The sequence below is a fragment of the Chenopodium album genome, chromosome 25, assembly GCF_948465745.1.
Source record: "Chenopodium album chromosome 25, dcCheAlbu1.1, whole genome shotgun sequence".
Taxonomy (NCBI): Eukaryota; Viridiplantae; Streptophyta; class Magnoliopsida; order Caryophyllales; family Amaranthaceae; genus Chenopodium; species Chenopodium album.
Window position 1 is genome coordinate 11,389,408 of NC_137858.1, and position 22,736 is coordinate 11,412,143.

Consider the following 22,736-nt stretch of genomic DNA (forward strand, 5'->3'; position numbering starts at 1 on the left):
AAATAGCATTTGAGCGGGAAATCTTTTGATGAAATAGCGCCACTTGTACAACTTTGAAAAAAAATGACATCAGCGGTTGTTACTTTAGTATTAATTATTATTATATTATAGATAGATTATAGATAGATTATAGAAGATTATAGATTGGGATTTTTTGTAATTTTTTTTTGAGTTTACAATATTCATAAGTTCAATTGAATTGACCTTTTAATTATGATAACAACTCCTATAAAGACTCTAACAACCTAATATCAACATAAATTACCAAAATAATATGTACTTATACCTAAATAATAGCTACTATGTATTTGTTTAAAATTAAATAGCATTTAAATAGCATTTGAGCGGGAAATCTTTTAATGAAATAGCGCCACGTGTACAACTTTGAAAAAAGATGACATAAGTGGTTGTGACCTTAGTATTAATTAATTAATTAATTAATTATTATAGAATTATAGATTAGAGATGTACTCATAACCAAAAACAAAAAAGCTTCATGAACAAAATTAGCTATGGCCCACATCGCGCGCGTTAGCCACCTAAAGTAAAAAGACTGAAATGCATAATGAACACATAAAACTACTTAGCAACAATTGGAAGATCATGTGATACGGAGTAGGGAGGATTGCGTGTTTGATTTCTTGTAAGAATTAATGAGAGGGGTTTGAAACTTAAGCACTCAAGCTCTGAATGCGTATTAGCCTAAACGGTGAATTAGGTGAAATACAACTCAAAACCGGGCTAGGCGCCATAATTGAGGCGCAGGAGACCAGGAGTTGTAATACTTGCACTTGCAGGATACTTAGTTTCAAGCAGCACCACCACCACCACCACGCCACCGGAAGAGGGGCCAAAACTCGCAGCATCTCTCATGGCCGCCGTGCCATCCGCCTTTCTCACCTCCCCTTATTCCAGTAAACCGCCTCTCCCCCTTTGGCACTCCACCAAGTTCACAACTACATCACCCATTTCTGCATTTCCTCGTCTTTCATCAAATTCACGCTTTCTTCGTCATTCTCGGCGCTTTACTTATCGTTCTAGACAAGTTCCACTTGCATTTCTCAAGGTTTGTTTTGAATTGTTTGGTGTTGTTGTGTTTGCCCACCAACTGTTTGTTGAAATGGCTCAATGAATTGGTTGTTCTGATATTATGTTTATTGGGTTGTTTTCTTGTAGGAGGGTTTTGGTAAAGTTAAGAAGAAATTGGATGATGTTACTAGTTTAAATTACTGGGTTGTTAGGGATTATTATCGTCTTGTGGATTCTGTTAATGTTTTGGAACCTCGGATTCAAAGTCTTTCTGATGACCAGGTTTGTGGGTTATTCATGTTTGTTCATAAAGTTGTGTTCTTTTATGTGGGGGTGTTTGAAATGCGGATTCTGTTGTTGGTTATTTCTAGTTGAAGGCTAAGACTGAGGAGTTTCGTCGTCGGTTGGCACTAGGGGAGAGCTTAGCTGATATTCAAGCTGGTCAGTAAATTATTTGATTAAGGACATTATCTTGTGTAATTTAATTGATTGTTTAGTTATGGCTTATGACGTTAACTGATATTGGATGTTGTAGAGGCATTTGCTGTTATTCGTGAAGCAGCAAAAAGGACTCTTGGAATGCGTCATTTTGATGTCCAGGTAGCCTATCTCTTTCAATGCTTAGGCACCTTTTCAAACCGCACTCATTTGACTTTGTGCACTCGCTCTTGGATAAAATCTTAATATTATGTTATGTTGCTTACTCGTATAGATCATTGGTGGAGCAGTGCTTCATGATGGTTCAATTGCTGAAATGAAAACCGGTGAAGGGAAGACATTGGTTTCTACATTAGCTGCATATCTCAATGCCTTGACAGGAGAAGGCGTACATGGTATGTCAGTGTCTTTTATGTATACATTGAGTGAAACTAATGCCATAAACCATCAATTTTGGCTCTTAATTCTATGGATGTCGATTTTATATTGTCAAAAAGGACAAAAACTGATTTTTGCAAATCCAACTCGTCTGGATGTCTTAAGTTTTTACTGTCCCTTTTTCCTTTGGCTTAGATACACATAAAACTTGATTATCTTACCTGTTACCTATATTTGACTGTCCATGATCGCCATACTTATTTCCTTTTCTTGGTGTTATTGTTGTTAAGGCTATGGTATAGCCAGTAACTCACTAACTCAGTGGCGGATCCAAAAATTTTCTTTGGAGTTAGTATAATCCAAAATGCAAATTACAGCTAATAATTTAAGTGTACACAGTAAAAAAAAAATTACAACTCAAAAAAAAAAAAGTAAAATTGACCGCGATGGATCATCAAGTTCTGACAGCAAACTATCATTTCTTCATACTTAACTTGAAATAAAAAAAAGATTTTGCTGAACTTTCAGTTTAGGTTCTGTTGGTATTTTGGCATCGAGTAAGTAAAAGACAATCAATGAATAAATACGAAAAATGGATCTGGGCATAATAAAACCACGACTTTTGACATTAAAGGTAGTGCCTACCGCTGAGCTGCAGAAAATATTGCTACATATATGTGCATTGAATTCTATTTAACTAATTTGTAGAAATCAGATCTAGTACGGATTCAACGGAACTTACTGAACCTATATTGGATCTGCCAGTGGGTGTAGTCAATCGTATTTTAGAAAAATCACCTAATTGCTCTATGTTCCTGAGCTCTTATAATATCTAGGTGTATTGTGTAGTGTGTCATTGAAATAATGAGACGTATAGGATCTGTATTTTCTGCTATTAAATGGTTGTCGGTGATTATTTTCTGGCTACATTGCTTATGGAAACTGCTGAGGCTGTTGGCATATGCGTTGTGAGAAAAGTGTCCAGAATAATTTTCAAACTTTCAGTGGCTAAGGCTTATGGATCTATTAAGGCAAAGATACAATATTCCTGACACTTTCTTTCTTTTGAGGAACACCGATCTGTATTTTCTGCTAGTAAATGGTTGTCGGTGATTATTTTCTGGCTACATTGCTTATGGAAACTGCTGAGGCTGTTGGCATATGCGTTGTGAGAAAAGTATCCAGAATAATTTTCAAACTTTCAGTGGTTAAGGCTTATGGATCTATTAAGGCAAAGATACACTATTCCTGACACTTTCTTTCTTGTGAGGAACACCTCCTGTTTAAGCATACATTTACACTCCAAGCGCAGGATTTTTTGAGTCTATCGCAATTGCATTCTTCAAGCTATTTCAAGAACGTCATTGCTTATTCTGTCAGTTTTTCTGCCACAGTGGTAACTGTCAACGATTATCTTGCTCGTCGTGATGCTGAGTGGATGGGCAGAGTTCATCATTTCCTTGGTCTATCAGTTGGTCTCATTCAGGTATAAATAAGCTTTTCAATGTGAACTTGAGTTATGTGTGTAATTTATATACATTCACATAGACAAGGACATTGCGTCATGCATGCTGCCTTGATATAATTTTGGGATTTTATGTGCTTGTAAACTGCATCTTGATTTTACTATCTCTCTCTCTCTCTCTCTCTCTCTGACAAGTGTAGAAGGGAATGAAGGCTAAGGAGAGGAGATTCAACTATAGCTGTGATATAACTTACACCAACAATGCAGTATGTATCCTTATGCTCATTTCTTTTTAATAGTTTAAGTATTTGAACATAATTCATCAGCTAGAACCTCGGAATTTGTCACCTGCTCTTGTGGCAATTCTTGATGTGCCTGGTACAGATGTCTTATAATTGTATTTCAATTATTGCATTCGTATTTCTATATTTTGAATGGAATCATTCGTCTCATTATGTGTACACTTCAGGAGCTTGGTTTTGATTATCTACGGGATAATCTCGCCGGAACTAGTGGAGAGCTTGTAATGAGATGGTAATTATCCTAATAATTTATGGATCTCTGTTAAATTTATCTTGTTTTCTCTAAGCAAGTTTAATCAGGATATTGTAAACAGGCCCAAGCCATTTCATTTTGCAATAGTTGATGAGGTCGATTCTGTTCTAATTGATGAAGGAAGAAACCCTTTACTGATAAGTGGGCAGGTAGTTTACTTTCCTTTATATAGTGTGCTTATAGTATATGATCCATAACGATATGTGAATACTTTGGAGGTCTAACAGCATCCTTCTAAAAGTGTGTTTTATCATACCTTTTTAGGCTAATGAAGATGCTGCCCGCTACCCTGTTGCTGCCAAAGTTGCAGATTTACTTGTGCGGGGTATTGTAAGTCCTATGCTTATCTTTTCAGCAATTGATAGATTTCTTTGTGAGGTCCTTTATTTTTATTGTCACATTTAATCATTTATATATCTAAGCTTGTGGGTTTTGTGACAGCATTATAATGTAGAGCTCAAGGATAACTCGGTGGAACTGACAGAAGAAGGTATTTCTTTGGCTGAGCTGGCTCTTGAAACCAACGATCTGTGGGATGAAGATGATCCTTGGGCCAGGTGAAAGTGGAATTCATATTACCATGCTTATGCATGAGATGATTTTTTCTGTTTTATGTATATCTCCTAACTTGTTATGGTCCGTACGTTTATTGAATATATTATAATTACAGCCTGGTAAGCGATAATTTATTGAGGAAAGAGTAATGAATGTGTTTACATCTTTGCTAAGGAAAGCTCATGTTCATTACCATGATCATAAAACTCTATCCCAAACATATTTTGTTTGTTTGTTTTGTTTTGTTTTTGTTTTTGTTTTTATTTAAAATATATTTCCATTACCACTCAATTTTTAAAGTGGTAATGGATGGTTGTGAAAATTAGTGGCAGTGAAAATTACTGAAGGAAAACGAGGTATTCGGGATTGGACTGACCATGGATATTGGCATAAGCCTTCTTCATAACGTATAAAACCATTTTCACTACCATTGTTTTTTGCCATTTACCAAACGAGCCGTTAGTTATTTTTTCAATTGTTAAATTGCTCTTTGATGTTGCTATTGAAGTCATTGACTTGTATTTACATTTTACCATATGCTGAGTTTGTTAACTGGCTACTTCCTTTGATAGTATTCATAACCTATCCTATTGAAATCCTAATTTTGCTGGTAGATGCTTTGTTTTATTGTTTAGGATTCCCCAATTTTTCTTTGTTGTTCACTTGAAACTGGATAACAAGCTGCATTCAGAATCATCCTTGGGGTTTTTTTTTTCTTTTTTTTTAACAAAAATAATAAGTGTGCAGTAATGATGATCTTGCAGATTTGTTATAAATGCTTTGAAGGCCAAAGAATTTTATCGACGAGACGTTCAGTACATAGTCAGGAGTGGGAAGGCTCTTATAATCAATGAGGTAAACTATAGGACATTGTTAATCAACTCCTGGGTCTTTTCACTTGTTTCTTTGTCTTCTGATTTATTGTGGGTCGAAGTCACTTATTTGGTGTCATTATGGCTTAAGTTGGAGGGGACTTCAAAGATTACATGGTTGGAAGAGGTTCAAAGTAACTGTGCTAATTTGTAGTTTACTTTTTTCTATTTTAGAGGGCAGCTTGTCCTCTTTTGCTTTTACACCTATTTCTGAGCTGTTGATACAATCCTTTTTTCTTATTAAAAAAATTAGGCATCATTAGTCTTAATGTTAACTTGCTTATTCATTGTTTGCTTATGTTTCAAAATATACTTGTACCATTGGTTTTTTCATTCTTATATGGTGAACAATGAATATAGGGTATTATTGGGTAATATCTTGAAACGAAGGATGGTTCTATACAGGGTTGGATTTGATGATATTTTGAAATGAAAGAGTGCAGGATTCTATGTGGAAATAGACCTTGCATTATATGACAATACCATGTTGTGGATTGATTGTGCTACTGTTACAACTTTATAATGTGTTATATGTTTAAGATCAAAATCCTGCCAGTTAAGTCAGCACTCAGAAAAGTTTTGTACTGGAGTTCTTCACTTTCAGCAACATCAAAAAGTATGGATAGGAAAAGGCTACTTATTTCATGCATTGTGGTCACATGGGCTTTAAATGTTGTATGCTATATCTGTTTTGCTAGTTGCAACAGAATAAAGATTTGTTGCTAATCTGCTATAATCTTGATTTAGCTAATGAAATTAAGCTTATTAGAATTTGGTTTAGTTTCTTGCAAAATAGTACTCCATTTCATAATGTCTACTTTCTAATTAATTGTTTAGATATATATTAACACAAGCTCAACTGAATATTGCTACTATCTCTAAAATGTCAATAAACTATTGCTTAGTTACACTGTTTGGCACACTGGATACAAACATACAGCTCATAACATTCTTATAAAGTCCAATAATATTTTAAGTTATTGCTAGGAACTTAGCTAAAACAGAGTATTAGAGTAAGAAAAATGCAGAAGAAATGACCAAGTAACTGATATTTGTATTGAAGATCAGTATAATCTAGCAATACAATCACTCTTCATTCGAGAGGAAGAGTATCTCTCCATGTTTGCTCACTCAATAATAATTTGCATACCCTCCTCCTCAAGCAAACTACTACTTAAAATACAATTAGCCATAACAAACTAACTGATTTAGGGAATAACAAACTAGGAAAATGAATTACAAAACTGCCCTCAAGGCTAACAAACTTCTAACAGAAAGTTCCAGCTCATTCTTCCAGCTCATTCACCAATTTGATGCTGAAGCTGAATTAGTTCTCCTTCGAGCATAAGTGAACTGTATAGCAGGCCTGGGCTTAGTATTGGGCTGATTCCTTGCAGTTATGTCATTGGAAAAGAGTGAAGACAAGAGCTGCTATGTAAGGTGGAAGCTGCAAAATGTCTTATAAAAACAAGCTTATCATAAATTTTATGTTTCATTACCTTGCCTTAGTCAAATTTGAATGACGCCCATAACTCATGATAATGTTAATGCTCCTTAAAGTACAACTGTATCTATTGTATGATTGTTATGCAATGATCTCTATATTGTTTCAGTTGACAGGCAGAGTTGAAGAAAAAAGGAGATGGTCTGACGGCATTCATCAAGCCGTGGAAGCGAAGGAAGGTTTAAAGATTCAGGTATATAATTATTTGTTTTGGGGGTGAATTTATTTGTTTCTTCCTAAACTTTACTGGCAATCTTTTCCATAACTTGATCTACCCTTATCAACTATTTTGCAGGCTGATTCCATTGTTGTGGCACAAATAACATATCAGTCATTGTTTAAATTGTACCCAAAATTGTCTGGGATGACTGGAACTGCAAAAACAGAAGTAATTCACCACTGTAAATTATATCTGAAACTGATTTTTTTATCTTTTTTTTTTCTTCCGAAAAATACTTGTTTAAAGCAATTGCTCTTTTCTGGTGTAAATGTTCTTGTCTTTCACAGGAAAAGGAGTTCCTCAAAATGTTCCATGTGCCTGTGATCGAAATCCCTACAAATCTTCCTAATATTCGACAGGACTTACCCATCCAGGCTTTCGCTGTAGGCTTTGAAGTTATTTCAAGTTTTAAAAATGATCTTTATGGTTCTTGGAAAAACAAAATAATAGTGAGTTTTTTTTGTATAACAGTCATTCCTATTGTACATAATTTCAGACCGCGCGTGGAAAATGGGAGCATGTCAGTGGAGAGGTAGAGTCTATGTTCAAATTGGGTCGACCGGTCCTTGTTGGCACAACTAGGTACCTGGGATTTTAAGCTGCTGCTGTGTGATTTCTTTTCTTACGTCATCTTTATGATATGATAGTATCTTTTTCATTAGTTAATTAAATTCTTTTGGTAGTGTTAATAGATTCTACTTAACTGTAATATATTTCTATGCCAAGTCTCATATTACAGTACTACACTAGTGGTCTCTGACTTTGAGATCTAGATTACAAATAGTGCATTTGGATGCTTAAAATTAAACCAAAAAGAAAACGGAAATACATAAAGAGAATTGTGAAAGTAGCCCAATTTGACCTTTGGAGTCTTTGTACCAGAATGCACAAGCATCCTGCTGACCCAAAATACTTAATTTATATTTTGTTTTTTTTAGTTGGCTTATTTTACCAATAATTGTCTAATGTGAATATATATGGGTTTGAAATACTCTGTAATCAGAAATAAGTAGCAATATGTTTAATTGCTATATCATGAGAAACAAGAAGCAAAATTTCAAATTTCATCTAAGTTCTTGTTTGATGCTCCAAACGTGTGCCTGTTTATTCGTATGGGCCACCTTAGTTTATTTATGGGCTGACCTCTATATTGTTGGGTGACAATTGTGATTAAACTTCTATATTTGACATAAATGGAGTAGCATGGAATTTTTAAGTGGGCTGCATATATATGAGCCTTGATTTGATTATGTGATTTATATCTTGGATAGCAGTTATGTTAGAAAAAGATAAGGCAAGAAGCAATTGTTTTGTGCACTGTCGTATTGTTTAATTAGGAAAATTAGATCCATTTGTTAGATAATATATGGTTGCTTGGTAAAGATTGGCTTTTAGGAGAACTATTTTTAAGAAGTTGTTTAGTTGGCTTTGGAGTCACAAGGGGCTGGTCAAATTCTTAAACTTTCCAAATAAACAGGAATCCTTGTCTCTGTAAATAGAAGGAAAAGCAATAGAAATGTCAAAATCCCAAATTTGAAGATTTTCAACCATATAATCTTTACAGTTTATGTCTGACTATGGGATAAAACTAATGCTTCTGAATTTCTGATCCAGTAGATCTCTACCTTAGTGGTGCAAAATGGAGGTGGAAGAAACGTTGAACACGACTATTTGTAAAACTTATTGAACTATGTTTCTTTGTGTTATTGGAGATTCTATTTTCCTTATGTGAAAAAGTTGGCACTTGGTGACAAGTGAAGTAATGGATCTGAATGATGATGTGAAACACAAGCTAGTGATGACTGCAGATATTTTGATTTCTTTGCTAGAAAGGAGATCTTGTTCATAAATTGTGGAGATATAAAATGATTTCCATAATCCTAGCTGTCTGTATGCATTGCATAACTTGATAATGCATTCGAGCTTTTATGTTGTGGATGGCTCATTGTTTCTTATTTGGTTAAATTTTATCCCGTTTGAAGAGTTCTATTCTTATTTATTTGCTGTACAATCTGTGTATGCTATGTTTTACTCTGGTTTGTAAAATTATATGCCAAAAGTGGTTAGTTATCATTATTTATGCTCTATCTGACCCTCTCTGCATTACTGAAAAACTACTCTTATATTCGTATTGCAGTGTTGAGAACTCTGAACATTTGTCTGATCTTCTAAAAGGACGGAATGTTCCACACAATGTTCTTAATGCAAGACCCAAGGTAATATGATCTGATTTATCTTTCACACACACACAAATCTGTTTCCTGGCTCAATGTTTTTCTCAAATTTGTTTTCTTCTTTTTGATTTATCTTCCAGTATGCTGCTAGGGAAGCTGAAATAGTTGCCCAGGCAGGGAGGAAACATGCTATTACCATTTCTACAAATATGGCTGGTAGAGGCACAGACATTATTTTAGGGGGAAACCCAAAAGTAAGTGCTAATTTGTGTACAGAGGTATTTAATGCTTTCTTCAAGGGAAATCTCGGTACTGGACAATGGCCAGGTATTGCACATAGTAATGAAGCAGAATATGGTAATCTTTCACAGATCAGACTCTTCATCTTATAAGGAGTATTTTTAGAGGACTAGAATCAAATCCAAAATAATTCATTATGGCCTTATGCTCTTGCTTGACGCTGAATACTTGAAAAACTACTTGGAATATAAAATTTAAAGAAACCTTTGTTAAAGTTGCAAAAATCCAGAACTGGAGCTACATATAATATTAATTACCAGTATTTATCCTTATTAACGATTTGAAATTGTTCTGGGGAAGATCTCCAAATTCTGTGAATTTGGTATGTCCATCTTGATGGTAAATCAAAAGCATAGCTATGTTGCCCTCCTTAAACTGAACTTAAAACAGTTAGACTAAAAAAAGGGGAAGATTAAGATGCTTATGATATGGTATTCGATCTTTTAGTGTCAAGATGCTTGCAAAAGGACTAGGCTAACCATAATTCATTCTTACTAATGTCAAGATGCTTGCGAAAGGATTAATAGAGAAGAAATTGCTACCATTGTTATCACGAGAAGTTCCTGAATTTGAGGTAATGTCTGATCTGGTGACTGCTTGTAAATGTGAAAATCCTTTTCTTTATCTAAATTGCACTTTCCACTTTTCAAGGCAATGTCAAAAATGGATATCAGTCCGTCAACATCAGCGTTGCTTGAGAGGGCGTCCTTAATTGGTTGGTTGGAATCTTATTCTTTTGTCATTGGTGCAAATATTGTTACGCATTTGTTATTCTGATTATAGTTCAAAATTTCCATCTATAACATATTGCAAAACTATGCAGCCAAATATGTGGGAAAAAGTGAGGGTAAGGGTTGGACATATCAGCAGGTGAAGTCTACGATTTCTGAGTCTGTTCAATTGAGTGAGTCAGTCAACTCTAAGGAGCTACAGAGGCTTGCTGAAGAAGAGTCTGAAACGTACCCCCTTGGTCCTACACTAGCTCTTGCTTATCAAGCGGTTCTGAATGATTGTGAATTACACTGCTTGAATGAAGGGAATGAGGTCAAAAGGCTTGGTGGGCTTCATGTGATTGGAACATCTTTGCACGAATCTCGTAGAATTGATAATCAGGTGAGTGATCGATTTTAAAGCTTTCCTGCTATCTTTAACTTATCCAAAAAAAAAAAAAAAAAAAAGAAAATAAAAGAGAAATATGATTTTGGGAGTGTCTGGCAGTTAGGTTAGGTCTTTGGCGACAACCTCCATCTTGCTAACTGCTTTTACATCTCTTAATGCAACCATGTCTTTGAATTTCCCTTCAATTGATTTTTATTTTGCTTGGTTAGTGATTGATCCCTTTTCTCCCACCTGCCAATGTAAAGTGGAAAGCCCTTCTGTTTTACCTTTGGTTTTTTGGGTCATGGTGGATGTCAATATCTGCTTGACTTTCAATTCTATGGGTTGTGACCTAATTGGCAATTGTACTTTTCCAGTGAAGGGTCTAAACTAAAAAGGTGATATCTCCTATGTTACATTGACACGGGTACGGGTATCCGATATTGGTACGTATCCGAGTGTCGGATACGCCATTCTCAAAAATTTAGGACACGGGGACACCGTCTTAACATTGGACTCGGGTACGGATACGGCAATAATTTTGTCCATAATATATCAAAAATTATATAGGTGGTTTTTATTGATAGATTTTTATATCTAGGTGAGTGGATTGCTAAAAAAAAGTAAACAAAATAAAAAGCCCAAGTTGTTTATTTAAAAAAAGCCCAAGTTGTTGATAGAGAAACATAGGTTTAAGGCCTTTTAAGCTTTTTACCAATTAAAACAAAACCCTAGCCGCCACCCTTAAGCACATATATTAAAAAAAAAAATGTTACTGCTAGGTAAATCAGGAGAGAGGAGGGAGAAAAAAAGTCAAAAACTTCAGAAATTAAATAAGTAAATACACGTGAAAGAAGAAAGAGAGAAAACTGCATTGAGAAAACTCGTAATCGTGTTCATCTTCGAAATTGTTTGAGAACCGTCTTCATCTTCTTCAAAGCTTCAACTCCTTCAATGGCCGCCGTACCCGAGAACAAAATGGAGTATCCGGAACGGATTTCATACCCGGATCGGTGTCGCGTCGTATCGACCCGGGTATGCCGGCCAAAATGCCGTGTCCAGGTAACATAGGATATCTCTATAAGATCAGATCATGTAGATTCAGTCTCTTCCTTAAGTTTATGTGACCTGGGGGCTGGGTAAGTGTCAAATATAAGGGAATTGATATGAGAATCTTCTCTCTATTTTTTTCCCTGTTTTATCCTTAGTGTAAAAGAGCATAGTAAACTTTATTCAAAAGTAGGCTAGAAAGCCAAAAAGCTACAACAGTGTCGTACAGCTCACCTCTAAACATATAACAAAGTCAGAAACTGTCATAAGACAACTCCTGCCTAAAACACACTTCTAGCAATCTGGCTTCTGACTTAAACCTTAAGGAGGCCTTGCCATAGTTGGGTACTCTTTTGTTTTTCTCCCAGATAGAGTCTTGCACTCTTGCATCTTATCAACTACCATCTGATTGAAAGTTCTATCAATAATAATCACTGCTTTCCCTCAGTGAGAGAGATTACACACACACATACACACACACAGACACACACACACACACACACACACACACACAAACACACAAACTGGAACACTCAGAAGCACAAAAACAAGCATAACAAAGTCTGTGTTGAAAGATACTCCTTACTATTAGGGAAAACTTAATTGGGTCAATTCTTCACATCAAGTTGATTAAATATCAGGTGCAACCTCCGCTGAACATGTATCTTTATAATTATTTTATTTATTTTTTTTTTTAAAAAAATATCTTTACATTTAATAAGATATGCTAATTTATGGTTTTACTGAATGACTTTGCCTTGCTTGCGCCTTCCAAGTTGGACCCTCACCTACATGACAGAGCTTTAAATGCAGATCAGCGAATGACATTGCATTACTAAATGTATTCTTGTTCACCCTGATATGCATTGCATGACACTATTCTGGTGATGAAACATGGATCAACTTAGTTAGCACTTAGCACGACATTGCGTTTATGATTGACTTAATGGTGTGGGTATCAAAATAATTTTAATTATCTGTTTCAGTCTTTACCATATCTTTCATTCTTAGTTGTAGTTACTTTTTAACAGCTTCGAGGTAGAGCAGGCAGGCAAGGAGATCCAGGATCAACAAGGTTTATGATTAGGTACCTATATGACCTAATTTTTGGTCTTCTTCCTTTTGTCATTTTCTCACTCTTCTCTATTTTTGCTGGGAGAGATTGCTATTGATGAATGTGACTGGATAATTTCTTGACAGTACAGAGAAGGTAAAGTATGTCAATGAGAGAATTTCCAATGCCTTTTCTTTTAGGCATGGTAATATATCCTATGTAATAGAATTATACATCTGTTTTGTAACAATTTATCTGAGAGGTCTGATATACCCTGTCATATGGTTATACCTTTAGATTACATGACTTAGACTCTATAACTATTGGTCGTAGTCACTTTTTAAGTTAGCAAGAACTGATACTGTAACGAAAAAAAATATGGCCTGACATTTCATATTGAGTTACAGAATCTCGAGCACTGTCTTATGTCTAAATTTAACTTTAGAAGAGCCAAAATAAAGTATTTGGTGTTCTATGGAGGATTTTATTTAAAAAAAGTTCCTAAGTTAGTTGTAGCCTTGTAGGCAAATGAGAGTTTAAAGTTGCTTAATTGTTATACTGGAGATTATGTTATACTTTTTTGACAAAAGTTGGCCATACAATTTTCTGAGCATTGACACTATGATGTGATGTGCGGCCTCATTTTTTGCTACATATCATGCATCGTCGCAGCTTTCTGCTACTGTAGTCATATGAAGGTTACATATATATGTAGACTCTAATACTACCTAGATCCTAGCAATCACTATGACTTTTGGTCCTTGGATTAATTATATAGTATGCAATTAGGATTGTATACCAAATGAAAGGTGTACTCAATAATAGTGCTTGTATTGATGGAGCTTAATTGCGGATAATATTTAACACCTTAAGTTAGACTTGTGAATTTGGTTTTTCATAGATTCTGCAATAGCAGCTGATTCTGTTCAAATTTTACAGCTTGCAGGATGAAATATTTCAAAAGTTTAATTTTGACACTCAGTGGGCCGTCACACTGATATCAAAAATCACAAATGACGAGGATGTGCCCATTGAAGGTGATACCATATATAAACAGGTTATTACAGACTAATTTATTATCTTCTTTTCTTTCTACACAAGTTGTACAATTCTGACTGTCATACTTTTCTGTCATGGATGAAGCTTATGTCCCTGCAAATAAGTGCAGAGAAGTATTTCTTTAACATCCGGAAGAGCCTGGTTGAGTTTGATGAAATCTTAGAGGTATACTTAATTACAGTTTCGAAATTGTTATAATGATTGCATGAGTCCACTGCTTGTAATGCTCTCATATGTGTAATTTGAAAAGGGTTTTGCAACCAAATTTTGATGACTAAGGCATTATTATTCAACACCCCCCCCCCCCCCCCCCCACCCACTACAAGCTCCCTGTTAATTATGTAGCTTTTTTTCCCATTGAACTTAGTTTCATTGTTAACGCAAGAGTCCATATGCCTCTCATCTACAATTTATTAGGTAAATCTTGAAAAGAGTTTCTATACAAGGCCAATTTTATGGAAAAATTGAATGCCGAAACTATTGGAAACCAAAGTGGTCTTTGATAATTAAAGATTACATGCATGATAATAATGTATTTTTTCCCATTGTGTTGTCTTCATATTGGTCCTTGGATCCTTCATTCCATGGCACCTTTAAATGCAGAGAAGTTGAGAAAAATATGAGTCGTTTTTTATAGCAAATATGTTCTTAATCAAAATATAAGAGTAACCTTTGAATTAGTAGCCCTTACTGCAATTTCTTCATGTAATCTCAGGTCCAAAGGAAGCATGTCTATGACCTTAGGCAATTGATTTTGGCGGGTGGTGCTGAAAGTTGCTCACAGCATATATTCCAGTGAGTCCATCTAATGTCAGCATTATAAATTTTCTTTCTGTATGTGTATTATTTCTTTGGCTTCTCCTTCTTGTGTCAGATTTTGTTTCTCTCTGCAGTCTGTCTTAATTATTTTTTGTTTCTCTTTAACATTCAATTGAGTTATATCACTAAAATGAAAAAATTCTGCTTAATTTTTTACGCTATTTTTAATATGTTTGAAAAGTCAAATAGAACAAACTCTTTAAAGTTTAAACTGGAAGGAGTACACTGTACACTTGTTAATGAGATGATTATATGGTGCGATGCTTTCATATCAGTGACTAGACTGCTATATGTTTGGATAGCAAGATAGAAGGGAAAGGAATAGGAGGAGAAGAGGAGGAAGGAGAGGGGGAAGATGAAGCACTATTTTCTCTCCAAATTTTTCAATTTTGGAGGGAAGCTGTTTATTAAAGAGGAGGAAAAATAAATCCTTTTTATTTCCTTTCCTTTCTTCCCCAACCTAGGAAATCCTCCCTTTCCTCCTGCCTCCATTCCTCTCTCCTTTTTCTCTTATCCAAAAAATAGTGAAAGGATTAAGGTCCTGTTTTATTCACCTTATTTTTCTAATTTTTATTACTACCTCGTTTTTTTTTTTTTTTTTTTTTTTTCCAACTTTAGGATATTTATTTGTGAGGTATAAAATATTCCAAAGTTGCAAAAAATATGAAACGGAGGTTGTAAATTATTTTCTACTGATTAAAAGTGATTTTACTTGCTAGAACTTCTACATATTGAAATTGACTTTTATTATAATTTATTTATATAAGTCTTTGGTTGCAATAGCTTTGATGTTCTTATAGTATTACTTTTGTACATTGTATTTGATAATATCTGTTGGTGATTGCAATTCTGTTGAGTTGCTTTCGTGTCTGTTATATTTATGATTTTGCACCCTTGATCCCTGTGGTGGCAATGTTGATTACAGGTACATGCAAGCTGTTGTGGACGAAATAGTACTAGGCAGTGCTGATTCTCAAAAGGTAATTTGTATGTGTATGTTTACAGTTTTTCCCAATCCTCTCCAAATTTTTGGACTCACTTCCTAATCTGGTCAATTTAGTTTTTAATGCTTCTAACTAATCTGATATTTCCCTCAATTCGGGTGTATGCAACTTGTGACCTAATAATCATTAGTGTTTAAGGTTCACCAATGGAATGAAGAGTTTGACCGAGTTTAACCTTCTTTTCTTTCTTGATTTATGTTTAAATAGCATCCTCGTGACTGGAAGTTGAGAAAGATCTTAAAGGAGTTGGCCAATGTGGGGGGAGAGCTGTTGGATGGTGATCTTTTCTTAAATTTACTATTGTTTTATTTTTGCCCATGGTTCACAATTGTTTCCATTTTTCCCATGATGCTTAAGTTGCTATCTGCTGGGCCTTTTTTAGAGTCATTTGCAGGAATCACAGAGGATGTACTTTTGGAGTCCCTCTCCCAACTAGATGCATCAGCTCCTACAGATTTCAATGGTTTTTTGCGTGAAAACTTGCCAAGACCTCCAAATGCTTTCAAAGGAATTCGAAAGAAAACTTCTTCCTTCAAGCGATGGCTTACCATATGTGCTGATGACTCAATTGCGTGAGTGCATCTACTTGTTTATGATATCAGTGTATACTTTTATTTTATTTTATTTATAATTTTGGTCTTAGTATGATACTTTGTTCTGATTTGTCATTTTTGCAGGGATGGAAAATACCGAGTGAGCATCAATTTCTTGCGTCATTACCTAGGAGATTTCCTGATCGCTTCATATCTTGATGCCATTGAAGATTCTGGTTTCGATGATACATATGTGAAGGAAATTGAGGTAATTTACTCGTATTCTGCATGGGCTTTACCATTTCAGTTTCTGTGGTAGTTGAATCATCCATTATTTATATTATGCATCAGTTTTTTTCTTTTTTTTTTTTAAATTTTTTTTTCCCGGGTTAATGGGCCAATTCGTTTTTGCAACTAGTTTTTGAGGTTCAGTCAATTGCGGTAATATCTTTTTTTTTTTTTTTTTTTTTTTTTTTTTTTTTTTTTTTGGGTGACAATTGCGGTAGTATCTTTAACATCTTTATTTTTTTATTTTTATTTCTTTTATCAATCTTTATATGTTTCCAACAATCCAACCGTGTTCCTTTTATTTATTTTTTTTGAAACCATGCATAACTGTATTACTACTATATCATTTGGCCAATTGGGATTTCATACGCTCATACGTGATGAAAATATCGAAGAAAGATATCTTCTTTTGTGATCTTTTGCCTTTTTTTTTAAAAAAATTATTTATTTTAAAAAAATTTATTCTCTTCAAATAGGTTTACTATTAACTACTGTAAGACTCTTGATGTTTTCTTCTGTGTCGGAGAATATTAAAAACTGATTATCTTGATCTGACTGCCTGAACTAGCGGATAACTATTATATTCAATATTCTAAGTATAAAGTTGACTTGTTACAGTTTTGTTTTGTTTTGTTTGTATCTCCTCATTTCTGAGGATCAAGATGTGCATTCACAAAACACAAATTTGGATGCTTTTTCTTCATGCAGTCACTATATTGCGAGTATTACCACTGGCTTGTTACAAGTCATATTGGAGTTTCTTTTACATCTGTTTGTTTCTAAAATGCAGAGGGCAGTACTAATCAAGACTCTCGATTGTTTATGGAGGGATCATCTTGTCAATATGAACAGGCTTAGCTCAGCGGTACCCATATTAGCTTTTTCTGGTCATTAACGATATTTTGTTACTACTAGAGCAAGGCTCATTCATACAACATGCAGGTGAATGTGAGAAGTTTTGGGCACAGAAATCCACTGGAGGAATACAAAATTGATGGTTGTAGATTTTTCATCTCTATGCTCAGCGCATCTAGGAGGCTGACTATAGAATCACTGTTGCGGTATTGGGCCTCTCCAATGGACTCTCAAGAAGTACTCATGTCATAACAGGACCTGTAAATATCGGATATCCGCGGTACATGTCCTCTTCTTTTCTTTTAATTAAAGAGCTATGTTTAAAACACTATCGTGATAGTTTGTGAATTTAATCGTAAGTGGTAACCATGACATTTCTTTCCAGCTATACTGATCCTACAATCATGCAGTGGCTTCTGATTACATTCTTTTGGCTGAGCAGAACATGATGTCGATGTTGTGGAGTAAGGAGTGCTACTGTCAGCCGCTTTTCAGGTAGTCTGATGCTTGATGATGTCTGGGGTAGCCCTCATTATGGGCAGGATTAACCCTTTGAGTATTCGGGCAATTGTAAATTTCTCAATGCTCCAGTTTCTATTGAGTTGGAAGGATGTCTAATGTAAATACCTCAATCACAGCTCTCTTCTTTAGTTCTTTCCTCTTCTTTTTTTCTGTAAGAAGGGGATGGTGAATTGGTGATTGGCTTGGTTTTGCACAGTAATTATAATCGTCCAAGCAAGTTTTGAAGCGAGAGACGGAGAGTAAACACTTGTACCATATATATTAAGTATCAATTTAGACTACCATGGATTATTCAATGAATAACTTTAATTAATTTAGAATGTTATTCTAGAGTAGAAGAAAAATAACGTTTTTTGAAAGTTGAAGGTGTTAAAGGGTCTGGAAGTGGAGGAAGTGAGGTGTTTCTTGTTTCCTAATCAATACTATATATCTATCTATCTATACTTAGTATTTAAAAACACAAACCAAAATTGACACTTGTCATCATTCTTTCTCACCTTTCTTTATTCATTCTCCCTCCTTATGTTTTCAAAGAAATTCTCTCTTCATCTCCCCTTTTATTTCTCAATAACTTTTATATTTTGTAATCTTTATTTTAATTCAATAACAAATTAAATTTCCTAAACCTTCTCATCTTCTCATTATTCCATCTATCAATACAATTTATTCACATTCATAATTCATTTCTTTAATTTGACCCCTTATCTTCCCCCTCTTCTTATATAAATACAAATTTTCAATAAAGATTTTTTCACACTCATTAAGTTTCAAAAACTAAAAAATTAGTTTATCTCTCAAAATTCTATGTGAAATTTCTACAACAATGTGGATGATGATTGAAAAGGGAAATATTGAGGTGGCAAGAATACTATGGAAATTCCATAGGATGACATTGTTTGCGTGTCATGGGGCTTTAATTTTGAAGATATTAAGCGCAATATAAGAGACATATATTGGTAAAGACTAAAGAAGAATATCATGTCTTCACATTTAATGTAAAAATTGTAAATTATAATAAGTGTTTGGTATTTACAAAGTAGTTTTTTATACAAATTGTTGATTAATATATCATGCGATAGAGATATGATTTTATGATTTTAAGCCATTTTTTCTACAACTATTAGTCTATTACCACAAATTCATAAAATATTATAATATGTCAAAAGACGATAAAATAAATTCTTTCAAATAATTTGTAAAGGGTTTTTTTTTGTGACAAGATAATTTGTAAAGTTTCAAATAAATATATAACTTAAGCATAACCCGTGCGTAGAACGGGTCCAAAAGCTAGTTAAATTAAAAGACACACCAGCAATGACACGTGTAATTTCCTGGTGTGTCCATTATCTTTTTATTTTATTTATTTATTTTTTTTTTGAAAAAAAGTTGTATCAGGAAAAAATCTTTCTACATATAAGTAATAATTACATATGAAATATACTATAGTAGAAGATTTGATTTAGTTTTCCAAAAAAAAAAAAATATTGACAACTAATAAGTTAAGCAAAAAAATTGAAATTAATATTCTTAATGTACAAGTAATTTGTGACATGTGGCTGTGGCCAATTTTTTAATGAAAGACATATTATAAATTATATGAAGTATATGTTTATTACAAACAAAAAAAAAAATAATAATAATAATAAAATTATATATTAAGTTCTTGATTTTTGAACCATGTAATAGAAGCTACGGGCTTAAATAATAAAATGTGAATATTAAATCAACAAAAATAATTTTATCATTTTTTGATTTTGTCATGTTTTTAAAATCAGTGCATGGCACGGGAACTAACCTAATACTATCAAAGGAATTGGATAACCTAAAATCATTTTGTCCACCAGATGCTAAACTTGTTTATGTTTTAGATAGATGTTACATCTCTTTCCAAAAAAAAAAAAAAAAAAAAGAAAAGAAAAAAAAGAAAAAAAAAAGTAAAAAAAAAAAAAGATGTTACATCTAAATTTACAGTCTCTATTAGACATGAATTTCAAAGGCCTAAATTTTAACCCCGGAGAGCATTTTGATATTGATTTTCAAAGGCCTTTTGATGTTGTCTGGTACTGTCTTGCTGCATAGAGTGAATGACTGATAGATTGTATCGACGATCTTAGGCTTGTTCCGTTGAATGGACTAGGCAACTGTTTTAACTATATAAAAAAGTACTTTCTTCGTTTATTTGTAGTTGCAACACACACTTTGTCACTGTATTTAAGAAAAGTGGATCTCATATGATATAGTATACTTTAAATGGGGTTAATAGGTTGTTAAGAGTATAATCAAGTGGGTCAGTGGCGTATCCAGGGATTCCGAACTGTGGGTTCGAAATCTTAAAAAAAACGATGATCATATATTGATTAAAAATTCAATACATAAGTTCAAATTTTTATTACAAATGGATGGATTACACAATAGAAAAAAAATAAATAAAAAAACAAATTTAAAAAAAAAACTACAAAAGCATTCATCGAGTTTTCATACTTTGAAAGCGTGCTAATACATCAATACACAAAATACACAATTATTTATCAATTAAAATCACAAGTCCCCAATAAACACCAATTTGACAATATAAACTTCTTCTAATTATCAAATTTCAATTAACAGAACTGCAGAACAAGTAAAAATTTATAATTCTATCTTCTAAGTTTCTACTACTCAATTTCTCAATAATTCAATAATTCAAAAATATATCAAAACCATAAACCAATTTAAAAAATTAAACAAGCAAACCAAGATTAAGAATTAATAGGAGTAGAGGAATAAGAGATTAAGAGGACTCACAATTTTAGAAGAACTCTGAAGTTTGAACTCAGAACAGTCGTCCGGTCGTCCCTCGTCCGTGTTTCCGTCACTCTGTGAGGATGTGAGGTCGTCAGTGCTCCCGGTCGCCGGTTGGTGTCTTGGTGTACGGTGCCGCGGTGGCTAGGGTCATAGGGTGTCAAGGACTCAAGGTTAGGGTTTTGGTGTTTTGGAATTTGGGGAAAATTAGAGCATTACCAATGCACCAAACTTACCCATGTGACTATTATCCTTACAGAAATTTCTTTTAAACCTTTTTTTTTTTAAAAAAAAAAATTTAAAACTTATAATTTTTTTCCAAATAATCTGTGGGTTCAATGAACCCCCTTGAACCCCCCTTAGATCCGCCCCTGAAGTGGGTCATATGCTTCAAATAAAGGTAATAGTACAATCTTCACCATATAACCCTTTTATGGTGTTTTATGGTGTGTTGTAACTATTGTGACATTTTCATTTTAGACAAGTGTTGTAACTATAAAGAAATAGAGGAAGTATACACTAAACTTGAATTACAATTGTGTTCACCATGTAGCTGATAAAAACAAATACGAGTAGTATGATTCAAGGTTTTTTTTTTTTTTTTTTTTTTTATTTATGACCAAAATCATAAAACTTATATCGTTTAATATTGCAAGAACAAATGATGAACTAGCAGACACCATACCTGTAATGACTATTGTTTGTAAGTTCGTTACCTAATCATCCTTGGTTAACTCTATTCCTTTTCTCTTGCATTAACCCCTAATCAAATCACAATTATTAATTTTACTTGTGTTAGCAAGCTAATTAGGGATTAAGGGGAAGAAACTTAGGAAATGCTACCTCCGTTACACATTGTTATTTGCAACGATTAGACATTTTTCCTCTCTACGTACTTTATGTTAAATCGTTGCAAATAATGTGTAATTGAGGTAGAATTTAGACCTAATCAGAGATTAAAAAATAGCTAATAAAGATTTGAGAGGCTCATGTTAAAGACTAGTATACGTACGTAAACATAGAGCATAAATAACCGAGGAAGCCCCAGTTTCTCACCGTGAGAAACGAATTTGTTTCTCATGGGGGCATTTTTGTGAATAAATCAACAATTTTTTCAACTTTATTCAACTGCGGAGCCCACAATATTGAAAAAGTTGTTGCTTTATTCACGAAAATGCCATCATGAGAAACAAATTTTGTTTCTCACCATGAGAAACAGGGAATTTCCCTAAATAACCACCATCAAAAGAAAAAGGACTAAAGAAACAAAGATTAGATTTTAGTAAGTCTAAATCTATAACTTTATTGCAACAAAAGCAAAGTGTGGCCGTATGGTGACCAAAAGTTGAAACTAGTTTGAAAGAAGTTGACTAGCCAAATCCTCACGAAAAACACGTAACAAAGTTGCATGGGAGTGTGCATGGACTGTTGCTAGCACATGTGGTTCGTGCATAACAGGCTCCTAACATAAGCTCACCAATGCCACTGGCCCACGTGCCACTTGACACTAAAGTTATTGGCACGTATGCTTTTATGTGCCCTAATTTTTCCACCTTGTTGCATTTTGCATCACATACTCAAATCTTACTAAAGTTAAATCAATATCTCAACTTACAACGACTTCACTAAAACGACACTTGCAACCAACCTCCTAGATTTTCCAATAACTTATATTCTTTCTTGTATTATAAATATAAGATGCATGAAAAAAAATATTATTCAATTCATCATCAACTACATTTATTATTAATTATTTCTCAATATCAATATTATTTTAGTACTCATATTTTATTTTATCTTAACATATGTCTACCTTCGGTACAATCTATGGTGATGATCAGCCTAAGCTCAGCATCCTTGCCATGATGAGGCTGCGTGAGAGTGACGATGATGATGATGATGATGGCGATGATGTAGCGCCAGCAGCTTAATCACACTTTCACGTGAGAGTGTTGATCTTTAGGCAAAATCCAAACTCATCAATTTTATACATATGATGAGTTAAGAAAGATTTACCTAGAATTAGTTTCATGTAAGCTAATATTTATGTTATAATCGATACAATATAATGTATATTTATGTTTTGATGTTGCCCTAGCCTTGTACTCCGTACTAATTAAGCTAGCTAGTATTTGATAGAGCTACTATGAGGCATTTTGGCTATGTTTTAATGCTCAACTTAA

The 22,736-nt window shown here is 33.9% G+C and overlaps 1 protein-coding gene across 1 annotated transcript; it reads left to right on the forward strand.

Moving 5' to 3' along the window:
• Positions 1-724: 724 nt before the first annotated feature.
• LOC145613012 (protein translocase subunit SECA2, chloroplastic-like) lies at positions 725-18,138 on the forward strand. The gene is made up of 32 exons (XM_081668088.1): positions 725-1,066; positions 1,177-1,311; positions 1,401-1,470; positions 1,565-1,629; positions 1,742-1,862; positions 3,240-3,331; positions 3,511-3,576; positions 3,780-3,844; positions 3,927-4,014; positions 4,130-4,195; positions 4,307-4,422; positions 5,185-5,275; positions 6,906-6,989; positions 7,092-7,184; positions 7,304-7,399; positions 7,513-7,598; positions 9,154-9,232; positions 9,331-9,444; positions 9,996-10,064; positions 10,142-10,205; positions 10,314-10,603; positions 12,670-12,725; positions 13,632-13,749; positions 13,836-13,916; positions 14,467-14,546; positions 15,496-15,550; positions 15,782-15,851; positions 15,957-16,146; positions 16,252-16,375; positions 17,186-17,260; positions 17,338-17,530; positions 17,636-18,138. The coding sequence occupies exons 1-31, from the start codon at positions 872-874 to the stop codon at positions 17,500-17,502; spliced, it is 3,159 nt and encodes a 1,052-aa protein (XP_081524214.1). The 5' UTR covers positions 725-871; the 3' UTR covers positions 17,503-17,530; positions 17,636-18,138.
• Positions 18,139-22,736: the final 4,598 nt, after the last annotated feature.